The sequence below is a fragment of the Ovis canadensis genome, chromosome 1, assembly GCF_042477335.2.
Source record: "Ovis canadensis isolate MfBH-ARS-UI-01 breed Bighorn chromosome 1, ARS-UI_OviCan_v2, whole genome shotgun sequence".
NCBI lineage: Eukaryota > Metazoa > Chordata > Mammalia > Artiodactyla > Bovidae > Ovis > Ovis canadensis.
In genome coordinates, this window is record NC_091245.1 from 31,844,521 (window position 1) to 31,867,959 (window position 23,439).

Sequence of the window (23,439 nt, forward strand, 5' to 3'; positions counted from 1 at the left end):
CTCTCCATATACATAGGGAACACAGTATTTTCCCAAAATTTTAATCTACCATACAAATGCTCCAATTCAAAGAGCAAGAGAAAAGCCATGTGTGTGGTCCAGTGCTGACAAACACACCAGAAAGTTTTCGTCTAAATCTTGTTCAATCTACCAACCAGCCATTGTAACTTCTCTGATTAAGTCCAGTCATCAAAAACACCACTTGTAGTAGGAATCAAGACATCCCTAATGCACAGGACAACATCTAATATTAGGGTAACCTCTACTCAAATTCAAAGCCCTTACACCTCTGAATTCAAGCATGTTTGCATTTGTTGATTGAGCATATGTTGGTAAAACTACTGTTTAGGAGCAATTAATGGTAACCTGGCACATAACATTACGAGGCAGAGACTGGGTAAGCTTGGAGTCTTGATTCTTGGAAGACACATAAGCATGGGCTACGTTATCAATGCACATTTGGGGCATAGAATAAACATTTAAGATCGCTAATACACGGAAGTTCATCCCTTTTTGCCTTAAATCTTTGAGTCCTCTGTGTTCCAGGAAACTCAGTTTTCCAAATGTATAACCCAAAGCCACTGTTCCTCTTCTACAGTGACGGACAGACTCCACTGACTCAGCCCCTCCAGATTAAGTTCTCGTGCCAGCGGTTCTGCCAAACCCACCCTTTCCCTCCTGTTGTTCCTCCTGCTGTTCTATTTCCACTCCCCTCCCTCTATCTTACCAAGCAGTGGACAGTGAATTTATATATACAAATGAAATATGAAAAACAGAAAAAACCTTGAAGACTAGAATCCATCAGAATTTATTTTCTCTTCCCTCATCTCCATCATTGAGCCTTCCCCTGTGCGTATAGCGCTCCTCTGCCGGGACTGGCCCTGCTGGACTCCTGTTGGTGCGTGTGCTGCTATTTGGAATACCTGTAAAGGTGAGTATGACAAGTTTCACCTCGGGAAAGGTCACATGTAAAACCCTATTAGGGTGATGGAGGGGAGGAGAGTCATGTGTACAGAACACAGTGGGACATACTTCAAGTTCTGGTTAATTGGATGTTGAGCTCCGTGAGTAGGAATTGTGCCGTTTAACTTTACAGCCCCATCAACCTAGCATGTAGCAGGTGATCAGAAAATACTGCAATTAAGCGAGTGAATGAATGAATTCATGCATGTGGTTGCTTTGGTTTTCAAAGAAAACCACTGGCCTTCAGGTCAGGCGTCATGCTAAAAGGGGAACATCCACAAGTGCCTTTGAGACTCATTTCCCCTTTTCCGTTCAAAGACATACCATGTTGTGAAGTCCACGTTTAAAAGGCATGCGGATGAAGCTGACAGAGGAAAGATAACAGCTTCTGAAACCAACTTTCGAGGATTTGGAAAGAAACTCTCACTGTATAGAGAAACTTTATACTTCCTCCATCGATCTCATAGTCCCTCTCCTCCTCAGCAAGTCCCAGGGCGCTTTTCCAATCCCACATTGCTCTGTGCTGAAGCCAAAGCCCAGTTTCCTGCCTCAAAAGGCCCTTTGTTTGGACTCTCTTTCCAAATCAGCGTATCCTGAGCTTGAACCCTCTTGCTTTTGAGAACTTCGATGTCTTGGCAGCAGAAGGCTTTGCCAGCAGGTTTGTGGTCCTCACAGCTTTCAAAAACCTCAATGTGAGGGCATGTCTATAGCTAAAAACTCTTTTCATGAGGGGTGGGGGAGAGGGAGTATTATTTTAAGAGTTGCGAAAACAACTTCAAATTGACTTTTTAGTCTTTAATTGCTACCAGAATACTGAGAACTTCTTGTTCCCTTGTATTTAATTAAGATGATAGTTTTAATCAACTTTCAATGATATTGGTTCATAGGCTCTGCTCAATCTCTTGGGAAGTTTTGCCTCAGAACACTGGAATGCATTAAAGACACATTTCCAACAGGTTCTCTCCAAATGGGAAAATACCTTCCTTCAGCAAGCGCGGATGGAAAGGTAACTACCTCTGTGCAGCTGCTTGGTGATTCCCTGGAAGGACTCCAAAGTTCTCCTTTTCACAGATCAGGTAAACTGCATCTCATCCATTCTCTGTACACTACATCTGCTATACATCCAGGTAATGCTATCTTGTATTCCTTGTGAAGCTTGCCATCTCTGACAGATAAAAGAGTTTCCAAACAAAAAGATTTTAGGAAGGAGGGTAGAGATTAATGTGGAAGTGCCTACTGTCTGTATCTCCCGATCTTGGGATGCTCTGTCAGACAGGAACTGTTCTTCCCATTTTACAGATGATGAAACTGAAGTTCAGAGAGGTTACAACCCTGGCCTCCACTTATAAGCTAGCAAATGGTGGAGCCAAGAGTTGAGTTCAGAACTGTCCCCAAGGACACATTCTCTTTCCATTATGTCATGTGGCCTTTGAAAGTTTAAAACTTTCTGACTTGAGTTTAAACTGTGGGAACTTCTTAGGGTGACTCTCTTCATCTCTTCTCTTATGTCGCAACCCTCTGATAGGATTCAGCAATTCAACATGGATCAAGATATCCAACCAGGAAGCACTGACTAAATGTGGAGTCCTTTATATTTGATGAACTCAGCAAAGCTTAAAGATCATCTCACTCACCTGTCCCATTATTTAGGAAGGAAAAGACCAACAGAACACAAATGATTGAAGGTCACTACCTAGCGTTTCAGCTGGAAGCACTTAAATGAGAGGTGAAAGTTCCCTAAGGTTGGACTAGTAAGGGCACGAGATGTGCAGAAACCAACCTAGGGGTGGATACTGTTTCCCATAGGCAGAGAAGAAGGGGAGGGTGCTTTGAAGAGCAAAGACATGATTCAAGGCCAGAAGGAAGACGTCTGTGGGGGTGTGTCAAGGGAAAAAAAAAAATAAGACCAATGTGGATGAAGGTGGATGCCACTGAGAATACCTGTGCATTCAAAATAAGGTTGGCAGGAACTACAAACTGTTAACAGCAATGCCTCCAGGGAATGGAATTTGGAGGGATGGTGAGAGGGTTATCCCCTTTTAACATAATCATATTTTTGGAATATTTTTACTATAAGAGTGCATTACTGTGCTTTGGGATGTTATGTTAAGGTTTAAAAGGCTTTGTAGATTATGACACACAGAACCATTATCTGATTTACAGAATAACCAAATCCACGGTGTAAAGGGATGCTTTAAAATAAGGTATTTATTGGATTTAAACTTGAACCTGCACAAGGTAAGGGTTTTATTTGCTCTGGATTCTACTCATTTTCTCAAGAGAGTAAACTTCTCTGAGCCTAGTTTCCCCACCTATGTGATGGGAGTGGGTAAGGGGAAACCCTTGATCCTTGGGCCCCTCCACTCCTGCATTTTAAGAGTATTCTAAAGGATGGTGACTGTACCAACTGTTAGAACTCAGGCAGAGGAATCACTCAGCTCAATGAAGTTCTTCAGTACAATGCCGTTTTCAACAACAGTGCACAAGAGCATTCTCCTGAATTGGCCATCCAAACAAGTGGTGATGTCACTACCCCCAGACCCCCAGCTCAATTCTGCTACCTCTATACAGTGTCCAGGTTGAATTTCTAGAACTGCTACTGCCCAGTGTCCATTCTAGAAGACTCTAGAAGACTACATCCAAGTCATTAGACACCAACACCAAGCACAGTACTTGGTACATGAAAGGTGTTCAATGGATGTGTTGAAGTGATGTATCACCACCAATCAGTCAGGGGCTTCTAACTATAAAACTGACTGATACTATTATTAATATTAATAATGACTTACCAGCATGACAACCAAACATAGTTGATGCTGGGTTAAAATTATAGGAAGGTAGACACTGGGGTTACTTCCTAGTACCTAACCTCTTCATGCCTCAGTTTTATCATCTGTAAAATTCAAGTGATAATCCATTACACAAGGATATCATAAGGATTGACTAAAACACATTATGTGCTCTGTTCTATGAATTCCTTTCTCTTCTGAATCAGACATTTTGGTACTTCAATCCCAGCCTTCTCAGAATTATGAGAAGGAAGATTAACCCAGATAAATATCTAAAAAGGTAAACATACAAACTGTGGTGTCTTAGGATATTAAGAGATTGTTTTTAAAAGTTTTTCCAGTGGGTAAAGGCAATGAATCAAATACTGTTGATGTGCTAGCAGAAATAGAATAGTGATATGATAGAAAAGAGCTGAAAGGAGGAAAAAGCCTTCTCTTCCTCCTTCAATGTGAACTTCATGGTATTTTACAGAACAGAGAGATTTCAGAGGAAATGTCCGGAGAATTCTCCATGCCCCATTTCACAGATGAGGCAACAGAGTCACAGAGAAGGAAAGGTGCTTGGCTAAAGTGATCCAGTAAGTTAACAAGAAAGGTAGGACATAAACCCAGATTTCTTAACTCTCCGCTTGGGCATCTTTGAGGGGAGGCTTCTGCTCTGATCATTCACAGAGCCTCTCCATAGGGCAGGACTAGGATGAAAAAAAACAAAAAATCATCCTAAAATATAGCCCTAGCTTTTAGGGTAACTTCAGCTTTTTTTTTTTTTTTTTTTAATGGAAGCTATCATGGTTAGTACAAATTCAGTCTGTTGACCAAGTTCAAAACACTATATAAATGTAAAACTTGAACTTAAAATATCTAGCTGCCTTTAGTTAAGTACATACTCCCAATCTCTCAGGTTAATTAATACTTTATTATAGGCTATTACAAACTCTAGCAAGTGAAGGTTTTTTCCATTCCATCACACTAATTTGCAGGAAGTATGTATTAAGCACCCAGTGCTTAGCTTTATAGTTATACTTAATAATAATTCAGCTATTTATAGAAAGAAGAGATATTGTGCCAGTAGCTGCTTTAAGATTGTACAGTATAGGCAACAAAAATTGTATTTTTCTGTTTGCTTCTTGTTTATATTTACCAAAACAGCCTTTTATTGACACTTTCTTCAATGCATTGACTTTATTAAAAAATTTCAAGCATTAGTTCTATACAAGGGAGTCATAGTCTATTAAGACAGACCTGTACCAAACTATAAAACAAGCCAAAAATTTTGACATTAAAAAGGTCAACACAAAGTACTATGATTGCCTAAAGAAAAACTAATTCTGCCCAGAGGAAATTAGAAAGGGCTTCACAGACTGGGTGGCATTTGAGTTGATTATAAGAGGTGAATAACATGTATGGAACAAACAGAAATGATTTGGTAGGAAAGTTCCTGGAATAGTCACAAAATGGAAACATCTGGGCAAAGGCACAAAGTGGGGATTGGGGAGGATGGGAAGAAAGGGACTAGCAGGTTGGTTGGGGCCAGATTCTAAAAGGCCTCAAATATACTAAGTCTTAGTATAGTCAACCAGGGTGGCAGGGTGGGGGCAGAGGGGGTGGTGGTGGTCAAAAAAATCCCAAAGAGAAAGACCTGTGTCATTAAAATTGCAGTTTTGAGAAATTATTCCTATATGGTTAATGCATAAATAATATATGAGAGAGCCTATCCCCCTAGAAATAAAACCTATAAAGGAATGTTTTCAGATCTAGGTATATGAAGAAATGAATTTAAAATGGAATAGGGACTTCCCTGCTTCAGTGGCTAAGACTGCACTCCCAACACAGAGGGCACAGATTTGATCCCTGATCAAGAAACTCAATCCCATACGGTGCAAGTAAGATCCAGCACAGCCAAATAAATAAATGTTTTTTTAATTAAAGATAAAATGGGATAGAAACAGGGAGAACAGAGGACAGCAGATTCAGACTATGGGTTGCCATTTCCTTCTCTAGGTGATCTTCCCAACCCAAGGACTGAACCTAGGTCTCCCTGTCTGAGCCACCAGGGAAGCCACATGCACATACATTTATATCCATTGTACAAATATGACTTTACAGTTTCAAAGCATTTTCCTTATATAAACATGATACCATACTCTTGGTCTCAAGAGCTTCATGAAGTAGGCAAGGAATGAATCATCATCTCCATTCTATCACCCAACTAATACAGCAAAGCTGGGAACACAGCCCAGGATCAGCATGGAGCTGCCTTGTAGACCTCCTGTTTTTAAACTTTCATTTAATGATCAGCTCAAGACACCAGGTCATGTTTTCCCCAAGAATGAGTGTGTGTTTCCCTTCTCATCTTTTTACCTACTCCTTGAGGGAAAGATCGGCCTCTTAGTATTTCTTTGCTATCTCTTTGTATTTATCTCAATAAATACTGAAGGATAGATAAGATAGCCAGCTGAGTCCCAGGAATGTTCTCATCTGTAGTTTCCCCCAACCACAAAGAATGGTAAATAGGCAATGAGCCATTTTCCCATTGGTCCTGTGAGCGCTTCCCATTCATCACCAGTTCACAGCAGACGAACAGCCTCTGCCATGACGCCTATGATCTGAGCTGCCTCCTGCCAGCTGCTCTGCATTCTAAGTGTGAAGGATCTGTACAAAATGGGCTTGCTCTCAGTCCTGTTTAGCTTTTCCATGGCTCTGTGTTTGTCAAAGCTTCATGCCAACTCTGTCAGAATAAGAAACGGCACAAAACTTCTTTGAGGAAAGGGAAAAAAAGACCTACTTTATACACTTGCTCTTATGCAAATCACACTCCATTCAAATCCCAGCTGAATAGGAGCCCTACAATAGCCTGGGAAATACACAGAGCCTCTAACCCAAGTGTAAGCTGCTGCACTCAAAATGTTGCATTTCTCGGCCTTTTAAACTCCTTTGCAGAAGACCAATAAGAAGAATTAACAATATCATCTGAGGCTGCTATCCCTCTGCATGAAGAGAGGTCATTCCCTTCCTGTACAAAATCGGCAAAGTATTCCCCTGCCAAGGCTTCTGCCCTTTTCATCTGAAGTTCTGCAAAACTGGAGTTGGGAAGCTCTGTGACATAGTTTCAATTAAAATGGATACATGGTCCAAGCTGCCAGCTCCAAGTAGATTCTAGCAAAGCAGTTCCCCTGGAATCTCAGTAAACAATCTCTGCTAGTGATGAACTAGCTAAATTATTAATATACCACCCACCAAAAAAAGTTGAGACAGGTAGGGCTAACCAGGTTCTGAGAAAACTGAAATGAACTCTGCACCCTCCTCCATAGGTTGCTGTGAAATTCAAGGTTAACCAGCCCCTTGCATGATTGCCTGCAATGGAGATAGATGCCCTTCCCACTTCCACCCCAGAGGTTTTTGAGTCTAATCTCTATCTTCCAGGAATTTAGAAAGAAACAAACAATAGTAAAAAATGGGCAAAATGCTTTAACCCCCAAATAACACTTGACTACTTCACAAGGCCTGGTCATTTCACTTTAAAACTTTCTGGCTGGTTTGCTGGCTCTTCATATGCTTATTATTGAAAATAGCAGCCAGTGCAAATTTCAATGCCAGTCCTCACCATGGGAGGAAGGAGTCCACATAAGTGTTGGCTGGTTCTTATCCCAGGCATTCCACCATTTTCTAGATACAGGATCCCCAAAAGCTCCTCAACCTCTCCCAAGGGCGACTGCCACATCTGTAAAATCAGTTACAGTAATATCTTCCCTTCACCATTGTAGACTTTGATGAGATATGGGAATGTGCTCGACTATAGTGGAAGGGTTCAAAAATGTTCCTTTCCCAGTCTTTTTCATGTTGACATCTGGAAAATGACCTCCTCAGTAGGGTGGTTTGGTTATATTTTTCTGTGGGCTTTTCAGGGCTGGGAAGCTTAAGAGCTAGAATGAGAAAAATGAACTGAGGCAAGAAAGAATATTTACATTCAAATTATCTAATGCACACATTATCATTTGGTAGCACTATTCAGTGAAAGGTATTATTAATTAATAATTAGTGTTTGGATTTCACAGCAGAGGCCAACACAGCTACAAACAACCAATTTAAAGCAAAATTATAATTAAAGTTCTTCAACTTCATCAATTGGCCTTTGGAAAATTAAACCTAAAATCAAGAGGGCTTATTTTCCCCTGAGATTGAAAGCTCTGTATTTTGAATGCTTTGACCCAAGAAGTATACTTTAATTTCCCAGCCAGCCCCAGAGAAGTCTGCATTCACACCAGGCCTACAGTACAGACCATCCAAAGAGTGGGACCATCATCCCTCCTTCTGTGTCACTGTAGCCACTCTCTTTAAACAGTTAAATGAGAAGCCTGCTAAACACAAGATTCCAGTACAGTAGCCTTCCTATTTGGGGAGACTTCCGAGACTTCTGGGGCTTCCCTGGTGGCTCAGATGGTAAAGAATCTGCTGGCGAGACGGGAGGCCTGGGTTCGATCCCTGGGTTGGGAAGATCCCCTGGAGAAGGGCATAGCAACCCACTCCAGTATTCTTGCCTGGAGAATCCCATGGACAGAGGAGCCTGGCGGGCTACAGTCCATAGGGTCACAAAGAGTCAGACACGACTGAAGAGACTTAGCATATAGGACTTCCCTGGTGGCTCAGAGGTTAAAGCGTCTGCCTCCAATGCAGGAGACCTGGGTTCTATCCCTGGGTTGGGAAGATCCCCTGGAGAAGGAAATGGCAACCCACTCCAGTATTCTTGCCTGGAGAATCTCATGGACGGAGGAGCCTGGTAGGCTACAGTCCACGGGGTCGCAAAGAGTCGGACACGACTGAGTGACTTCACTTTCACTTTCAGTGGGTCCCTGAAACTGTAGACAGTACTGAATAATATAAGTACTAAGAATTTCCCTGTATGTACATACCCTTGCTATGAGAAAGTTTAATTTACAAATTTTGCACAGGAAGAAATTAAAAACAATTATGATAATAATACTACAATAAAAGTTAAGTGAATGTGGTCTCTCTTTCAAAATATCTGCTCGTACTGTAGCCACCCTTTTTTTTGCAATGATGTAAGATGATACAATACCTACATGATAAGATAAAGTTCGACACAGTATTAAGCTACTATTGACCTTCTGATCTTACGTCAGGAGCAGGACCATCTGCATCAGGTGACTGCGGATCATCAAGACATAACAACATGGATGGCTGGAGGTCAGTAGCAGCCCATGTTGACAGCTGGGGGTCCTGGTGAGAGATTTGATCACCCCACTCACACTGTGTGCAAGTTGAAACTTTTGAGTTATTTCTGGAATTTTCCACCTAATATTTTCAGACCAAGGGTAACCGAAAACATGGAAAAGGAAACAGCAGATTAAAGGAGGACTACTATAAATTGGTGACACCTTCGGAAATATTTTTAAATCTCAGCCTGCCAGAAGTTCCTCCCTTTGCTAGCAATACAAGCGGCTGCTTCAAAAGAAGACACTAGGCATTTAATTAGTGTCCACTATCCACAGAGCTGCCCGTCCATTCTAGAATGTTCAACATTTTCACCACCAAAGATCCCTTGCCCTTCTTCCATGGCTCTCTATGACATCTTTATTTACCAGGTAAACTACGTGTAAGTCATTTGTCTGTTTCTGTTAATCAAAGCATGGGAAGCGCCAATCACATCTCCTAATGAGTGGAAATAACCAGCAAGACCAGAGGGATCTGCCAGGTGTCATTCCACCCTCAAATCACAAGCATAGAAAGCCAGCGCTTTGACCAGTCTGGGCAGAGGCCGATGCTCTCAGTTAACCTAGGCAAGTTAATCATTCAACAATGTACAGTACATGTTAGGTATTTCTGAAGCTCTGAAAAGCGCACGAGATGTCCTGTGATTGCCCTAGTAGACACTGATGGGTCCAGAGAACCCATGGTAAAGATCACAAGACTAATTCATCTTGGACAAGTCTTCATGTGTTACTGATGTGAGAGTTGGCAGGGAACAGTGGGGAAAACTTGAGCTTCAGAAATAGAACACAAGCAGGAGAGCCTATTGTTTAAGAATGGCCTCATGAGACGGATTTCTCAGGTCTGACCCCAACTTAAACTCACCTGCTCGTAACTTTCGTTATTTCTAATATCTCTGAATCTCAATTCTGTGAATGCAGATAATAGTAATAAAGACTTCATAGGCACATTGGGAGGATTAAATAAGAGAATGCCTGCACCCTGGGTAGCCCAGTGAGAGGTGCATACTTGTGCTCAGTAAACGTTAGCAAATGTCATTATTTAGTCAGGCTTAAGTCCAAACCCCAGACCTAACACTTATTAGTTGTGTGAACTTGGGCAAATCATTTACCCTCTCTGAGTTGCAAAACCAGTTATTGACATCTACCCTATTCTGTGATTGGAAAGATCAATTGAAATATCATCTAAAGTTCCTAATATTCAAGGTTGAGTGCCTTTTCCTCACCCTCTTGAATTGTATGTGGTCTAATTTTTCATTAACTTATAGCTTAATCTGCACTATAATTTGCAGTTCCAACCAATTTCTAAAGATTTGTCCTTGTGTCTTATACTCTAATATCACCCAGTGTCCAGCACATAAATCTAAAAGATGTAATTTTAGATTTAGTAATTTTAGTTTCTGAGAGGCGATCACATATACAGCTGTATCTCCAGTGGTGAAAGGATGGGAAAAAAGAAATCAGTCTTATCAGGACCTACAGTTCTATTTCACAGTCTTAAAAATATCATAAAGCAAATCCAATCTAATATATAGATTCCAATATTTGTACTTTTAACTGTTTTCAGGGTACTCTGAAGATCCAAGGCTGCTTTTCATTTTACTGAAGCAGGAATCTGCTTGTCACACTCGAGTTTCTGGAAGTATGTTACTCAGTGGATGAGTAGGTCTAGCTGACCACCCAGCTATTCCTCAAGCAGTTTTGTTATTCTCCATTCACTCTTCTTAAACCCAGTGACACTGCTAAACTGGTTGAAAACTTTCTTTGTGAAAAACTCTCTGACAAACAAAGCAACACTATAGTGTTTTCATAAATATGTTAATTCCAAAAGTCTTCAGTAAAACGTTTGCATTTTTTCCATATATATCTTAATTAATTTTAAGACACCTCTATTGATAAAATGGTACAGCCACTATGGAAAATAGTTAGGCAGTTCCTCAGAAAGTTAAACATAGAGTTACTATATCATCCTGCATATCTATTCCCAGGTAAATATACCCATGAGTACTGAAATTCTGTGTCTATACAAAAATCTGTATATGTACATTTATAACAGCACTATTCATAAGAGCCAAAAAGGGTAAATAACCTAATGCGCTAGCAACCAATAGATGTATAAACCAAATGTGGTATGTCCATATAATGGAATATTGCTGCTGCTGCTGCTAAATTGCTTCAGTTGTATCCAACTCTGCGCGACCCCACAGATGGCAGCCCACCAGGCTCCCCCGTCCCTGAGATTCTCCAGGCAAGAACACTGGAGTGGGTTGCCATTTCCTTCTCTACTCTGTATAATGTGGGCTATCATTTCTCTAGCAAGATCCAGCTCCATACCCTCAGGCAAATTCATTGCTTTTCCTTGTGCAGCTATAGCCCCTCCCTTACCACTCCCAAGTCACTGGGACTAAATGTGTGAAATTATTAAAAAGTCTGTACCCATTTCCAATCTGGGAATTTTTGAAGTGCAAGGAGCCCTACCACCCGACCCAAACCGAGGGGAAGAGGGACTGAGAGGGTTACACATAGTGGATGCTCAGGAAACAACTGCAGAAGAGGAGACATACTTGAAAGATAGGTATAAACATAAAAATTAAATAGATTCTCTAGAAATTATACAGATTGATGCCACAAACTAATTTGGAGGCCAGATATAAAGAAACCATCAATGAGAACAGCTTCCTTCATGTCAATAATCATGTGTCTTATGTGCTTTAAGGACACATAAACAGGAACCGAAGCATACTGCTTATTATGACAAGGCGCTTACACTGATTTGCATTTCTCTGCAAAACTCTCTAGGCATATAATTTTGTTAATTTGTGACAAACCTCAAAAACACACTTCCCACCAATACTCTGATTGCAATGTATAGTTTAAAAGCACACAGAAATCATCAAGTTCCTTTCATAAGTCGCCAGTTGGATCTCAAGTGTGTTGTTTGGTTCAGTTTGTTTTAAATTTGGGAATTTTAATGCAGATCATCATTTATAATTTAACTTGGACTTAAGGGAAGAATAGTTTCACAAGGATGTCAGACAAACTGACCTAGCCTTCTTTTGAATATGGGGACCACCAACTCATGCATGAGCTTGAGGAAATTATTTCATCTGAGACTCAGTTTCCTCCTCAGTCAAAAGCAAACACTTTGAAAACATTGGCTTCTCTTTCTCCTTTCCTGAGACAGGTCATTTGAAAAAGATGGTGCCTGTTCAAGTTCAAATCAGTCAGCAGGGATCTTTGGTAATAAGCACTTTCTAGAACAAGGGCCAGTTTGAAGAAACGCGATATAGGAAAAAAAAACTGCCTAGTCCAAATCTGCACCACGTGTCTCTAGCCTCACTCAACTATCATCCTCTGATTTGGATTAAAAGTTAAACCTGTTTGTCTTGTTCCTCTTTTAATTGACCCAGGCAAGAGAAAAACGAGAATAGAGCTCTCTGGAGAACCACCTCATATATGACATCAAGTTTCAAACTGACAAGGACACACCAGAAAAGCAAAGTGGCAAAAAGGCACTGGTTCTAGGCCCTGCTCCTTTGTCACTGGACAACCACTAACCAGTCCCAGCCTCCACGTCTTCCTATGTGAGGAGCACCGACTAGGACATGGTGACAGTGACAATCGCAGCTGGCGAATGCCCAGCGCCATGCACTCTACCAGGCATCATCTCGCAGGTCCACAATGCATACCATCCCATTTCACAGGTGAGAAAACAGAGACCTCAGAGACAGCCACAACTTGCCCAAGGGTGTACAGCTTATAACCGCAAGCAAACTCCCACCTGTCTGTCTCCAAAGCCTGTGCTTCCTCCTCAGATCTCCTACCTGTCCCCTGTTCAAAGAGGCCTATTTTTCTGACTGAGATAGAAAAATGATCTCAGTATTGTTGATAATGAAATCCTCAAGGTACTTTCAAATTCTCAAGTGTCCACAAATCTAGGCACTGAAATTGCTCTGATGGAATTTTCTTTATGTCCACAGAGAGGCTTGTCAGCACAGGCCAAGCTGTTCCACAGCTATCTCTATATAACTCTGTCCCCTTTACTGCCCAATGTGATCCTTGCATTAAGACTCATATTTGAAAAAAATAAAAAATTAAAAAAAAAAAGACTCATATTTGCACCCTATATTGGGACTTCCCTAGTGGTCCAGTGGTTAACACTTTGCCTCCCAGTGCAGAGGGCTCAATCCTTGGTTGGGGAGACAAGATCCCACATGCCTTCCGGTCGAAGAACTAAGACATAACACACGAAGTGATATTGGGCCTACAGAACACATTTGTACATATGTGCACCCAATAAAATGGACATAAATGAAATGGAATGGAATAGAAAGAGGGAGCCTTCATGGCATAAACTGCATTGAAAAGTGGGCAGCAAGGTAAGCCGACAAGAGTTCTGGAAAATTTAGTGACTCCTTACTAGCTGGGTGCTCTTGTTCAAGTTACTTAACTTCTCTGAACTGCAGTTTCCTCCTCTCTAAAGGGATCTAATATCTATAGCACATGGTTGGCATGAGCAATGAATATAATGACTGTCACAGTTATTCCCTTCCTCAAGAGACATGGAGAATGCCCTGGATGACAAGCATTTCAATTATTTTCAAACATGGCTGCTCTTTTTAGTTAGATTTTTTCCCCCTGGGCTTTCAAAAGACACATAAAACAGCTGACCCTGAAACAGGCCCTTTGTCCAAACTCCCTCCCAGCCTTCCTAAGGTGTATCTGTCTTTCCCTTAAAGTGATACGGCCATGTCACTTCCAGAGGAGAAGAAAGTAACCACCAAAGGCTCTTGAGGTTCCCACACACTGACTTTCCCCAAACCTGCCACTGCTCTCCTCTGGTTAATGGAAAACATTTGTATTCCCTGTCTGGCTTTTTCTTAGATTCTCTTCACAATTGTTTCCCCTAATATATTTCAGGCAACTTTGCAACCAAAACATTAAAAAAGATTTCATAGAACCATTGAAGAGTAAGAACAGTGGGAAGGAAAGGAAAATCCTGTTACTATGAATAATAATAGCCACATACGACCCAATAATGACTTAGTGCTTTTAAAACTTTTCCAAGTAGTTTCAGATTTATGATATCATCTAAGCTGTACCATACATGAGTGTCACGAGGTTTGCTTTTGTATTTTACAGATGAGGAAACTGAGGCCTGAAAGATTAAACAGTCTTTGCCCAAGTCACATGTGTAGAGGACATTCTGTCAGGATTTGAACCCAGCTCTGGGTGAATCCAAAGCTTGTACTGTTTCTCCAGTACTCTGCCAAGCTAACTTTGGTTTTTTAAAGGCTCTCTTTAGAAATCTAATTCATTCATTTTACTTTTTACTCACACACAACAAACTTCAATATCTCAAAAGAAAATATTTATAGAGTTTACACTTCATTTATCCAAAGTGGTTACTTGGCCTTCAATAAGTATACTACCGAGAGCTCAGTTTAAATAAAAATCCCAGATTCTCAGCAACTAGGAGATACCACCAAGCCCTGGATGGGAAAGATTCCCTGGAGTAGGAAATAACAACACACTCCAGTATTCTTGCTGGAGAATCCCATGGACAGAGGAGCCTGGTGCGCTACAGTCCATAGGGTTGCATAGAGCTGGACACTTTCACATTCACCAAGTCCTCACACTGAAAATCACAGGAGACTTTCAGGCAAGCACCCAGTGGTAATTTTTCCTTTTGAAAGAGTTCTAAAAGTCTTGAATATCTTTTTCTTAATTTTATTGGAGTATAGTTGGTTTACAATATTGTGCTAGTTTCAGGGGTACAGCAAAGTGATTCAGTTATACATATACACATATTCATTTTTTAGATTCTTTTCTTATATAGGTTATCACAGAATATTGAGTAGAGTTTCCTGTGCTGTATAGTAGGTCCTTGTTGGTTATCTATCTTATATATTATAGTGTATCTATGGGTTCATCCCAAGCTCCTGATTTGTCCCACCTTCTGCTGCCCGGACATTTCCCCTTTGGTAACCATAAGTTTGTTTTCAACATCTGCAAGTCTGTTTCTGTTTTGTCAAGAAGTTCATTTGTATTATTTTTTAAAAAAATTAGATTCCACATATGAGAGAGAGCATATGTTATTTGTCTTTGTCTGACTCACTTCACTTAGGATGGTCATCTCTAGGTGTCTTAAACATTTTTATTGGAGAAGACAGGTATACTGACCACAAACAGAAAAAGAAAAAAAAAAATACAGACCATCTAACAATTTAAAAAGTGCCAGAATATTTAATCCTTCTCTATAAACCAATAGCTTTTTTTCAATCGCCATTAAGACACTAGCTATTAAACAACACAGTGATTCTCAAATTTAGCCTGATAAGAATCATTAGAAGCTTTTACAAAACACAGAATCCTAGGCCGTGGTCCAGAGCATACTGAATTTTAATCTTCTGGAAAGAAGCCTGAGAATCTGTATTTCACACAAACAGGTGTTCTTATTAGCTGAGGCTATGAAGTACTGAATCCTGAATAGCAGGAATCCTGAAAGTTATCACTCCCCAGATAATGTGTACCATGTTGAACTGACACCCAGGGTAGTGAGTCTCCATTAATAAAACTTTTTAAGCTGGGAAGTAGCCCCAGGGGGTTGGCATTATTAATATCATGCTATGCACAACAGGGCTTGCCAGCCCAAACAACTGCACAGGAAGTAGAAAAGAAAGAATGTCAAATTGACAGGAGATCAATAGCGTTAAAAGTAGAAGAGGCTGCCAACCCTGACTTTAACAGTCTCCTACAAAGGCAGCTATACCACTACGGTATATATCAAGTACAAGAGAAAGGGATGAAAGAGCTAAGAGGAAAGAAAAAACTAGCCAATCCAGACAATGAAGAAACAAACGTTTTCAACTGTCCTGGAAGAGTCAGCAGGGCTTACCTACGAAATGGAGGCTCCCTTCTCATTTCAATCAGTGCAGGATGCTTCTTGGCTGGAAGGTTCACTAGTTATTAAGTGAAAATATATTTCTAAATTCTTTGGTTCATGTGGTAGATTAAGTTATCAAAGTCTGCTGCATTATCAAAAACACATACTTAGTGACTATAATAGCAGAGTTTAAAAAAAATAGAAGGGAAAAACCTGTTGGGCTTGCTTCCTTGTTCATTTGTAATTCCTATAAATTTTAGGAAGCAGGTGAAAGGACGCATCTGGCCGGGAAAAAAATCTAGCCAGTTTCTCAGCATACTGGATGAGCTCTAAGAAAAGACAATGCTCTTTATCCCTCCGGAATGAACCCCAATTCAAGCTAATTGTCAGCAATACTTCTCTGATACAAAAACATAAAAATTCAACTGTTGATAAATAATCGAGGAGAAGAAATTTCTGGGTTTCTACACCAGTTATCTATCAGCACAGATTCATAAAATCGTTAGTGCTAGAAGGGGTCTGAGAGATGATCTAATCCCTTTCCTTTGTGATCATAATCAAGAAATCAGGCCCACAAAATTCAAAGGAATGTTCTCAAAGTCACACAGCAACACAGCGATACAAGACCAGAGCTCCTACTCCTAGGCCCTTATTCTTGTGACTTCCTGAGCTAATATACAACCAAGAGCTAAGCAGAGCGCAAGTATCAGGTACCAGGTAGACATTCAATGAATCCAAGTGCCATTCTTCTCTACTAGAAATCAGTCCTGGAATGTCACAAGGCAGCTTTTGACATTAGACATCATCCCGCCCAACCAGTCATTTCACTGTTGGAAAAAAACTGAGACCCATTAAAAACTAACTTGCCACAACCACACAACTAGCTGCTGGCACTGGCCGCCCTGGAACCTGAACTTCTGGCTCCACGTCTCCCATCTTCTTCACTACATCACATTGCCTCCCTCTCACTAGTAAAAGAGAAGAGTTTAATAATAATACATGATAATTTTATTTATCCCATAGACTGAACCAGTTCTAGAATTTTGTTTCAGCCATTTAACTGCAAATCAAGAAGTGTCCAAAAACATTCTAGAACCACTAAGTTACTAGCATAGTTGCTGACTATCCAAATTCACTATTTTTACCCATTTGAGTTTCTTTCTCTTTGCTTCACTAACTGTGTTTCCTGGTTAGGAATGACACAGGAGCCAAGCCTTTCAAACCAAACCTGCCTGAGCACCTGCTCCTTCAAAGATCTCCCACCCCCACCATAAACTCAGTTACCCCACCTTCTAGGATCAAAAGTCAAAGGAGGAACAGTCTTCAAACTACCGTATAACTGCACTCATTTCACATGCTAGCAAAGTAATGCTCAAAATTCTGAACAAAGAACCTTCTCTAAAGCATGCTCAGAATATACTGTGAAGATGTGATGGCTCAAAATACTGCTAAATTTTAGGGGTTGCCTTCTCAGCTAAAGTTTAGATCAACAATGAATGAAAATCATCTGTCTTCAACCTACTAGGCCAGTGTGAACTTCTCCTTTTGGACGTGGATGCTTTGTGGTCTTTGCTATAATATTGTTCTTGAGTTTTTGTTTCATGGTCTCATCTACCTATGATTCTGAGACACAGCATATAAACACAGCAACAAAAGCTTCATATAGGGGTCTGGGTTATAAATCCTTTGCATTTGCCCAAGGATTGAGAGATGACGAATAATTTTCACATCCAATATTTCCTCTGATGCTCACGGCCACGTAATGCAACGGCTACTCTGATCACCATCTCACAGATGGGCTCACTGACCTCAGAGGATGAAGGCCCCTGAATAGAGCCCTTGACAAAAAGCTAGACCTGTCTAACTCTGCCCACTTATCAAAATGCACGGGCTGGGAGGAGGCAGTCAGTAAATACCTGGGGAGAGAGACGAGGAAGAGGTGAGATGAAGCAGAGAAGCTCCACATAGATTTACCAAATTTGCACATTTGCACTACAGTTATGCACTGCTGTTTGTGCTTTCTTTGGAACCACTGTCTCCTAGGGTAAAAAAGCACCCTCAAAATTTGGGAATAACTCAGTGTTAGAACAGCCCCAAATCAAAGCAATGCCTTAGGGCAACAAGACCATATCATTGACCAGAAGAGCTGAACCACCTTTATCCATCTGTTTCATTGCGAATAATTAGCTGGAAAATGTGGAGGGGCACTGTGTGTGTGTGTTAGTTGCTCAGTGTGTTCAACTTTTTGCAACCCCATAGACTGTAGCTCACCAGACTCCTTCTGTCCATGAGATTTCCCACTCAAGAATACTGGAGTGGGTTGACATTTTCTTCTCCAGGGGATCTTCCCAACCCAGGGATCGAACCCCTGTCTCCAGCATTGCAGGCAGATTCCTTACCAACTGAACCACCAGAGAAATCCTGGCTTTCTACCAACAGAGCTTTAAAAATTTTCTAATAATCTGAGTTTTAGGATTCTTCTGATGAGGGAAGGGGGATGGACTCCAGTCAAGCCCGCTGGGATCAACTCAAATTGACTTGTGTTAATCTCAGTTTTCTCATCTATAAAACGGAGATAGTCTCTTCATCAGTTGCAGTGAAAAGTACATAAACTAATTTACTTGACAAAGAGTCTAATAGAGCTTAGATAGAAAAGATGCTCCTTCCTCCTTGTATGGGAATTGTCTCTGCTGCTCTCTTGTAACCTGGTACAGCAAAAACATTGTATTAAAAAAAAACAGAAAGCCATCCATATTATGCAACCAAAAGAAAAACAAAATTGATTTCAGAAAAACTACTATGCAAAGATTCATAACCATATTTATAAGCAATAATTGGCAAAGATAGCTATTTTCTGAGATATAAACTCCCACAGGTGATTGTCTGACACCAGATTCCTTTCACTCTCAAAGGCGAGTGGACTTCTGTTGTTTCACCAAGAATTTTACATTCCAAAAAGGTAACAACACATATATTGCACATTGCCTCTTATTTTTTTCCAGACACAAGGAGAGGAATCTTGGTGTATATTCATTCCTGTGAGAGAATAAACAAAAAACTGTGTCTCCCTTTTGTCATATACTAGGGCTTTGTAATCCTGACCACATGATCAATAGACTACATAAAAATTAAATCATGACTGACAGTCCCAGGCAAAAAGTGAACCAAGTAGAAACAATTTTTTAGGACTGTGATGTGTGGAATATTAAAATCACATGTTGTGTTAATAATTTTCTTTTGGAAGTCAAAGGGAGTTCTCCTGCATAAATTTCCCAAGTAAATGTTTACCTTGCAGTGTTTCCTATTATAGGAGGTCAAGACGCATCAAATTAGTGATATTGTGATTTGGTCTATGCACAGGGGATATGCACACATTTTAAATGACTTGGTTGACATGATGTTAATGGCAGGGCATATACCCTTAAAATGGAGAGCTGTGTGATTCTTATGGTAAAATAAAAGATTCTGTTATCTTATAAACATTTTTTACAGTAAACAAAACCATTTGCTGGAACAGGCCAAGGGTAAATAAACTTAACAAACAGCTAGGTATAGAATGTTAGCTTTGGAAGGGACACAGGGAGATTCGGGACAGATGAAGAGCTGAAATGCACAAATGTACACCTTACTTACACCTTCAACGCACAACAGTATCTTTGGTTTTGTGTGTCCCTGGCTAAACTATAGCTGATAGGTGTGTCTTTCTGCAAATTCCTTCACACTTTTTCCTTTGATAAGACACACCATCTCTTGGGATTGCCTTCTGAAATCAGAGTGGAAAGCAGAGGGAAGGGTAACAAAACTGTCTGAGCTCTGCTTCCCTAACCACCAAGTAGGAGATAGGAGGGTACATGGCAACAGACAGTCTAGAAAGAGTTCACCCTTCCACCAACAAAACACACCAGTAAAGACTGGAAGCCCCAGATAAGTTTACAGCAAACAGCTTCAATGTGTTTCTGGGTTCCTGGTACTCCCCCAGGACCAGGGAGGATCTCTTAAAACTTCAATAGCTTGGCAAGGAGACTTTAAGCACTAATCTCCCCACTGTGCATAAGTCTGTTGCCTTCAGGAAGGTGGGCCCCCCAGTGACAATTCCTTTACATAACATCTTAATGTTGAATTTGTATGAAGAGGTGAGAATGGGATTTGCCACCTTTCTACAGGCACCTTTCTCCCCTTCCATAGAGCACAACTGACCTTCAGCTGTCTCTGTGTATCTAAAGGAGGCCATTCTTCCATTTAAACTCCAAGAGTCTCTTCTTCCTTTGACTCTGAAAATTCACTATGGACAGTCAAGCCAAGGACAGACGGACCTCAGTAAGGACCCTGCTACAGAGTCATGAACACAGGGACCCGGGACTCCAGCCCAAGAAGCCTCTGGTTTGCACACTCTGCGTGCACAAATCCAATTCAAAGGGGACTTGAACCTCCTGTGCAGGAGTTCTATTTTAAGGGAATGAAATTGGGAACACAGATGTTTCTTCAGTTAGCAGAGTTGGCAGAACAGCCCCTGGACCAGATCCGAGTTCTTAATGCAGGAAGGGGCCTCAGAGAGCAACTAGTTCAACCCACTCACTCAATTGATAAGGAAACTGAGGCCAAAGAGGCAGTTAGGTGGTACACTCAGCAAGTGGCAGAGTGGCCCTGTTCTGATGACAAGTCCTGCGCGCTTTCCATTTCACCATGATTAGCTTAAAAAAAAAAAAAAAACAACCCTAAGCTGACTTCAACCTTGGAACTCCTGTATATTCGTGTCAATAGCCACCCCGCGCCCCGGGGGCAGTTCACAAATCCTCCTGACCCTCCCACCCCACGCCCTATACTCCTTCTAGCTGTGACTTCCAAATAGTTTGGAAAGCAGAAGAAAGCTACTGCCTCAACTTTTCGGGAGTACAATTAATGCTGGTCCCAGTGCAGGACGGTAGCTAGTTTTCCCAGTGCCTCAGTTTCCTCACTGGTGAAATGGACCTCCTCGCTCATACTGCACCGAGTCACGGAGAGGGCCAGTCAAAACTAACACCTGGTACACAGTAGGCGCTTTAAAAGTGACTGCTGGGTAGGCACCACGCATCAAGCCCCTAGAGAGCACCCTCCCAACCCCTGGGGGGCGTTCAGGAGAGTGAAAGCAAGTGAAAAGGCCAGGGCAGTCTCAGCGGAAGGGCTGGATGTTTACATTCAGCCGGGAGAAGGTAGCGCTCTCCAGGCGGGAGCCCGGCGCTCCAGGAGATCCATCTTACTTGGATGGATGTCCAACCAGCTCTACGCCGGCTCCGGGTCCCAGTTCCATCGACTTCCCCTTCCCTAGCGGGACGAGCCCACTCTTTCCGTGGGATTCTGCCCGGGTTTCCAACTGCAGCTTGGCTTTTAGGATTCGGTGGCCAAGTGGCCCGCGAAAGCCTACAGCGCTCCCGACTCCTCTACAGGCCGGGGAGGCGGCGGGAACCGAGAGGGCGGGGACCCGGGGGCCGAGAGCCGCGCGAACGCTCCCCGAGAAGCCTGCAGGGGCCCCCGAGGCGGACTGCGCGGCGCGGCCGGGAGACGCCGCCCCGCGCGCAGCCCGACTCGGGCTGGGACGCGCGCCGGGCGCCGAGGGCCCGAGGGACAGAGGGGCCGGGCTCACCCATGAAGAGGCAGAAGAGGTCCAGGCAGATGAGCAGCACCCGCTTGCTGCCTCCTTTCCTCGGGTTGTTGTTGAGCGCCGGACTGCCGCCGTTCTTGCTCTCCGCGACGATCGCCTTGTCGTACTTGTAGTTTTGCATGGCGCTGGTCAAGACGCCCGGCGACAGCAACCACACACCCAGACGCCCGGGTCGCCTCCCGGCCGAGACTGCTCGGGGCGCGGCGGGAGAGTGCGGCCCCGCTGCCCGCTTCCAAAGGCAAGCGGTGGTGCTTTCTGCTCCCCCTGGAGCTCCTCTGCTTTTCCTGTCTCAACCGCGAATCGTTCGAAAGTCCAGGGTGAAAAGAGCCAACTTCTCGAGAGGAAAGTTCTGCAGCGCTGTATTGCTTGCAACGCGCGGAGCTGGCGTGTCTGTGCGCAAAGCTGCGAGTGGGCAGCTCGGGCGCTCGGCCACCTTCCTCCGCGCCTGGTTGCTTAATGAATGGGAGCTGCGCGGAGCGGAGCTGAGCGGAGCCCAGCCACCCTCCAGCGCTGCCGCGACTCCAACTTTCCTCCTCCTCCTCCTCTTTCTGCTGCTGCTGCTGCCGCCGCGGCTGCCGCTGTGATCACCAGGGTTTGTTTTCAGCACTTTTATTGCACGAGGTCCTTTTAAAAAAGAGAGAGGGAAAGAGAGGGACCTCCTTACTTGGCTCAGAAGGGATTCTGAAAGCACAGCCCCTTCCTTAAGCAGCCTAAGACGTAGGATAATTAAGGCCACATTTCCCCCACCCCCTTCCAAAAAAAAAAAAAAAAAATCCTAAAAGGAAAAGTTACTCTCAAACCAGAGAATCCGGGAGCCCCTAGCGTTCAGAAACACTGAACTGTCACAAAAGGAGGGGGAAAAACGGTATAAAAAGAAACATTTTCTTGCTGGCCTTGGGTCAGGCAAAAGTTTAAGCTGTACAGCTCAAAAGCGTTTCTTCTCCATGACACGTTTGGGGCTTTCAAGTCTTTATTTTGATTTGAATCGTATTATCCCAAAAATATTCAAAGAAAAAAATCTATTTTTATTGTTTTTAAGATCTTAACACCCAGCACCAGATACTGGGGTAAAATCTGAGGGTGCGTGTGTGTATGTGTGCTCAATCGTGTCTGACGCTTTGTGACTGTATGGACCCATGGACTGTAGCCCGCCAGGCACCGTGGTCCATGGAATTTTCCAGGCAGGAATACTGGAGTGGGTAGCCAGTTTCCTTCTGCAAGGGATCTTCCTGACCCAGGCATCAAACCCTCGTCTCCTGCATCTCCTGCACTGCAGGTGGGGAAGCCCAGGATTCCGAGGATAGGAGCAGGAAAAGAACTGCAGGACTCTGGAACTAGACCTGTGGTTTGAAATCCTGGCCTGGCCACAGCTCTGTGCTTGGATTTCCCAATATGTAAACTGGAGTTAATGTGTTTCTCCAAAACAGAGGAACTGTGAAGACTTAAATAGCTAATCTACCTCAGGGCCTAGAACAGTGCCAGGTATAGGTGTTAACTGTGATTTTTACTCCTGTTTCCAGGGTGAAGGAGTTCCAAGCCCTCCACTAGATCAACTGGCCCCCAACCCACCTATACCACTATGCGGGGGGTGAGGGAGGCGGGTGTGGGGTAGTTTGGGGGTGATCTAATGCTTTGCCTTAGAGATTGTTATATGCTTAAATTACTTTATTTTTAATTGATTTCATTTTTAATTTTATTTTAAAATGTATTTAATTCTTAATTTTTCTTCCAAGTAGAGTACAAACATTTCCAAGGCAAGGGCCTTTCCTTTTAACTTCTGTAGTGCCTATAGGAAAACTGGGCACACAGTACCATAAATAGGTATTCCTTCCAGATGTCTTTTTTCTGTACATCCAGAAATAGAAATATTGTAGCTTTTTATGCATTATATTGATCATGTTCTTTTTTATACTGACTTGTTATGGGGTTCAGTAA

General features: G+C 42.3%; 1 protein-coding gene across 2 annotated transcripts in view; it reads right to left on the reverse strand.

Moving 5' to 3' along the window:
• PLPP3 (phospholipid phosphatase 3) overlaps nucleotides 1-22,870 on the reverse strand; it is an 87,836-nt gene extending 64,966 nt beyond the window's left edge. Inside the window, exon 1 of one of the 2 annotated variants that reach the window (XM_069592655.1) lies at nucleotides 21,487-22,870. In XM_069592655.1, the coding sequence (XP_069448756.1) occupies nucleotides 21,487-21,625 (139 nt within the window). In that variant the 5' untranslated portion in view covers nucleotides 21,626-22,870. The remainder of the gene's footprint in view (nucleotides 1-21,486) is intronic. The other variant, XM_069592664.1, reaches the window with a different exon arrangement.
• Between the last annotated feature and the right edge of the window lie 569 nt (nucleotides 22,871-23,439).